A 4,526-nucleotide genomic window follows, 5' to 3' on the forward strand; every position below is an offset into this window, starting at 1 on the left:
GGGCGCTCTGCTCTGCTCCGCTCTGTTCGGCTCACCTCCTCCGACGGCCTCCTCCTTGTCCCGAGGGGCCGGCGGTGGTGGTGGTGGTGGTGGTGAGCCGAGCGGCGCGGTGAGCAGCGCCGACAACTTGTCGGTGAAATAAAGACAGAGAGAGGTAAGAGGGGGATTTGATTCGTTTTTCTCGCTCGGAATATACGCGTGCAGTAAAGAGCTGCGTGATAGCTGCGCCTTCGCCCGCCCGTCTCGGTCCTCCTCCTCCGCCTCCTTGTCCTCCACCTCCTCTCCGTTTTACTCTTTATATTCTCTTTATTTTCTCGAGCTGCATTTCTTATTATTTTTTTCCTCCGGCCGGCGGTGCGGCGTGCGCCTCGTGTTGAAGCGTCGTAAAAGCAAAAAGGGGCCTAAAGGGCGGCCGCGCTTCAATTAGAATATTGACACTCAAATGATGCGAAACGGGCTTAAAGAAGAAGTGGAGAGAGAAAACTGGAGGTGAAAAAAACCTAGAGGGCGGCTCGGCGCGGAGAGACAAGTCTGATGGGTGTCTTATGTTTTACTCCTTGATCTGCTTTGGGAGCAGCTGCTGCGGTGACTCGTCTTATCGTTATAAACGTCGTGATTTTTCCTTCCTCATATTTTTTATGATTATCATTTCGCACTCCATTTCTCTCCTCGCTCTTTTTGCGCCCATGTATCCATTTATTCTCATCGTATACAAGATGGGTCGCCCTAGCCGCTCCCCGTCTGCGACGCGAGCGACGGCGGCTCGGGGGTCTCCAGACGATGTGTCTCCGCGGCGCCGCGGCGCCCTGGGCCCCTGGTGCCGCCGTGGCTGCCCCCTCCCCTCCGCGCTCCTATCGTGGCGAAAAGCCGGAGCATTACTTACCCGTCTGACCGCCAATGGCGCTACTATTGGGGTCTGATGGCCAATGCCCCACGCACCCTCCTACTCCTCCCCCCAAGACCCAACCCCTCGTTCCTCCCCTAATTTTTTTTTCGCTCTCACTCCACCCCTCTAGTCTTTTGCTTATATTTTCTCCGAGGGGGAATTCATGGGCAATGGGTCCGGGGAGGGCGACCATAGGCCGGGCAGTGACCCCACGCTAAGGCTCGGGCCCCTCACGCCTTGCGTGCGCCGCGCCGCCCAAAGTCTGAGTCGCGCCCTCTGGAGTAGCCGGAGGGTGGGGGTGGCGTTTGCCCTTGGAGGCGCCGCAAAGGGCTCCGCGGCGCTGCTGCTGCTGCTGTCGCGGCTCAAACTGGCTAGACCGGCCGCGTCCGCCGGGGGCCCGACCAGTACCCACCATCATTACATTAACTTAATTCGCGGCGTTTTTCGTTTAATCTGGCCGCCGCTGCTGCCACCGCTGTTGTTGTTGCTGCTGCTGCTGCTGCTACCGCCGCCGCCGGTGATTCGGGGCTCCGGGCGGCCCGGCGTGCCGTCGTGCTGGGGTCGTGGCCCGCGTGGCCCGCCGTCCGTGGTCTGGCCCCCCACCTCCTCCTCGGCAGCGTGCCGTAGTAGTACTACGAGCACCGCTGGCTTCTCACGCAAGAATGCCGCGCGTACCGCCGGAAAAACAAATAAATAATGTATATATTCAAAAGGCGCGCCCCTCTCACTCAAATTCTCGGCCGCGGGGCCTCGCGGTTCGTTCCTAAAATGTGAGGTACGAGAAAGGAAAATTAAAGCACTCCTGATCTTTATTCTTTTTTTTATGAAGTGCTTGGCGATTCACTGGCGATAGTGTGAAGAAAGTAAAAATTGTTTGTGCGGGTGTTTGTTTTGAGTGGACAAATCCTTCACTTTTATGGTTAAGTCATTTGTGGGGGGGTATAGTCGCGAGTACAGCACAGCACAGCACACGTCCAACGGCTGAACCCGTGTCATGTGCGTAAAATGCCCCCTCCCTCCTGCCCCTTCCCTTCCCCTGCCCTGCAGCGGGTGCTGAGGCGAGGTGGACCACCGGGGCGGCCCAGCCCAGCAGCAGCCATAGCCTCGCGGCGTCGTGTAGTACGCGGCGGGCGGCGGCGGCGCTTGGCGACGGCTCACGGCCCTGCTACCGGCGGGGCGCGGGGGTGGCGATGCACGAGGGAGGAAAAGAGGGAGAGAGGGTAAGCTCGAAAAATGAGACACATGCACATAGAATTGCCAGATAATTAACCAAAAAGTACAACATAATGTTAGAAATACACAAAAAGAAATACAATAAAAATACCTTATGCTCTAAACCCCATAGCCCCCTCCTCCTCCTCCCCTCTCTCCACGCGCGGCTAGAGGCGCCAGTGCCCCGGCCCGGCGGCGGCCCATGTCTCTTCCGAATGGCGGCGCGACGAGGAAGCGGAAAGCCATTCGGCCGGCTGGGCTGGGCTGGGCTGGGCTGGGGGGGCGTGGCGCCGAGAAGAAGCGGCAGCGGCCGTCTGCTGATGGCGGGCCGGGCCGGGCCGAGCGGGAGATTTGATTACTTTCCATGCCGCGCCGGTCCTTGAGCCAATATCCCCCCGAGGTGCTCCTCCCTGCTCCTCTCTGCCCCGCACAGGGCCCGTCTTCCTCGCCTCGCCCGGGGCCCCGCCCGGCTCACGGGGCTCGTACGCGCGCGGCGCGCACACGGCACGGCGGCGCCCGCCTTGTGCAAGCAGGGCTGTAAATCACATGCGGTAGCCTGCGCTGCGCCCTGATGGACGCGGGCGCGCCGCGTGTGTGGCATGGTGGCCGACGAGTCCCTCCTCCTCCACCCCAACTCCCTCTCCCCTCCAGGATGCGCGGACGCGCGCGTGCGTATGGGAGCTTAGGTGGACGCGGGACTCATTGCGCCCGATTTCTAGGGTTTGTAAAAACATAAAAAGTAGAAGTTTCGATTGCTTTGGACTTTACTGGTGAGAAGTGAAAAAGACGTAGGTCTTCGGACTTTGCATTGGACTTACGCCCCTTTTCACTTTTTACCAGTGACTTTTGACACGGGATGTGACGAGAAAGTGTGACAAATTCGCGGGTGCACAAAATGTGCGCCTCCTGGAGATGCGTGTTTGTGTGTGTGTGTGTGACCTGGGGCGGCGCCAGTTGGGCGGGTTGTGTGGGGAGGGGGCGAGGGGGAGGGCGCCGTCCTTGGGGGAAGTCGTAAAGGACTCGTCGTGCTGTGGGCCAGGGCGGGGCGGGGCGCGGCGGGGCGCGGCAGCGCAGGAACATGCGAGGCGGGGCGGGGCGGGGCGCCGCAGCGCAGGAACATGCGAGGTCAGTGCTGTGCTTCTGAGCCGCCCGCCCCGCCGAAGCTATGTCGGCAACCAGAGTTAGACGATCGGTTCTTGCGTCACGTCAGGTACGGCGGGCGCGACAGGACAGCCGGACAGGCTGCCGTCGCCGCCGTGCCGTGGCGGGGCGGGCTGAAGGAGGCGGGAGCGGAAAACTGCTTGAAAACTTACTGTTGTAAAATGTTTGAGGATGGGGTTGGGGCCGGACTACTGGAAGAGCTCTGCTGATCTTGTGTCTTCTGTCTCCCGTGTTTCAGATGGCTCCACTTACTGTTCAACCTACTGGTGCAGCTGCTGGTGGGACTTCCCCTGGAGATGGTGCACGGCTCCCTGAGGATTGGAGCCGTGTACATGGCCGGAGTGCTGGCAGGTAAGGGCGAGAAGTGTGTGAGAGAAGTCGAGAGCGCGAGAGAGAGAGAGAAAGAGAGAAAGAGCGAGTAGCGCCGGCAGCGGCACAGATCGTTCGGAGCGGCAGCGGCGGAGGCCGGGGCTGGGTAGGCACTCCCGTCGCGCGCCGCTGCGTCGCGCCTCCTCGATTGCCTACCTCGCAGGCTGACCGGGCCGCCACTCAGAGGCCCGGTCCCGGCGCGGCGGCCTGGCGCGCGAGCCCTTTTCTAGCTCGCTTGTTTCTTTACTAGTATTTTCAAGTTTTCGATTTTCTCAGTTCATGAACGCGAGGCGCTCGGCCGGGGTGGCTGTGCTGAGCTGTGCTTGTGGGTGGGTTGAGGAGGTATATAATGGTAGAAAGAAAGCCAGCGGATGGTAGTTATGGCACTGCACTGCATTTCACGGACTGTTAGAACGCAGTGGTACGCATACTGCATTACTGCATTGCGAAATACGGCGCCTGCGCACGCGAGGACGGGGCGGGGCGGAGCAGGCACTGTGACGTACCCTGCCGCGAGAAAAGGGCGAAAGAAATAAGACGACAAACGTTATCATCTCGTCCTCTTATTGGCACGACGCGGAGCTCAAAATGGGGCTCCTCGCTCGCTGCCCGCATTGATTGGTGTGGGGGTCGCTGACCTGTGACCTGTCATCTTCGGTATCTCTTTCTTTCTATAACTGTCAACTAGATCCATCGACTTTTTCGCACTTCTTATGACTCGCGTGGCTGGCCTGGGGGACGCCCGGTCCTGTCCTACCCGGCGGTACCCTACCCTAGTAGTGCCTTGAGTGCCTGGTAGTACTCGCACTAGTCTAGACGGGTCGTAGACTAGACTGGTCGCGTTGCTCTTTATGCCTCCTCTCTACCGTCGTCGCCCCTCACCCCCTTTTCCGAACCC

The 4,526-nt window shown here is 60.1% G+C and overlaps 1 protein-coding gene across 1 annotated transcript in view; it reads left to right on the top strand.

Moving 5' to 3' along the window:
* LOC113207619 (uncharacterized) overlaps positions 1-4,526 on the top strand; it is a 202,979-nt gene that overhangs the window by 189,729 nt on the left and 8,724 nt on the right. Inside the window, exon 8 of the mRNA XM_026424251.2 lies at positions 3,498-3,610. Within this exon, the coding sequence (XP_026280036.2) occupies positions 3,498-3,610 (113 nt within the window). The remainder of the gene's footprint in view (positions 1-3,497; positions 3,611-4,526) is intronic.

The sequence above is a fragment of the Frankliniella occidentalis genome, unplaced genomic scaffold (assembly GCF_000697945.3).
Source record: "Frankliniella occidentalis isolate FOCC.00 unplaced genomic scaffold, Focc_3.1 Scaffold180, whole genome shotgun sequence".
In the NCBI taxonomy this organism is placed as follows: Eukaryota; Metazoa; Arthropoda; class Insecta; order Thysanoptera; family Thripidae; genus Frankliniella; species Frankliniella occidentalis.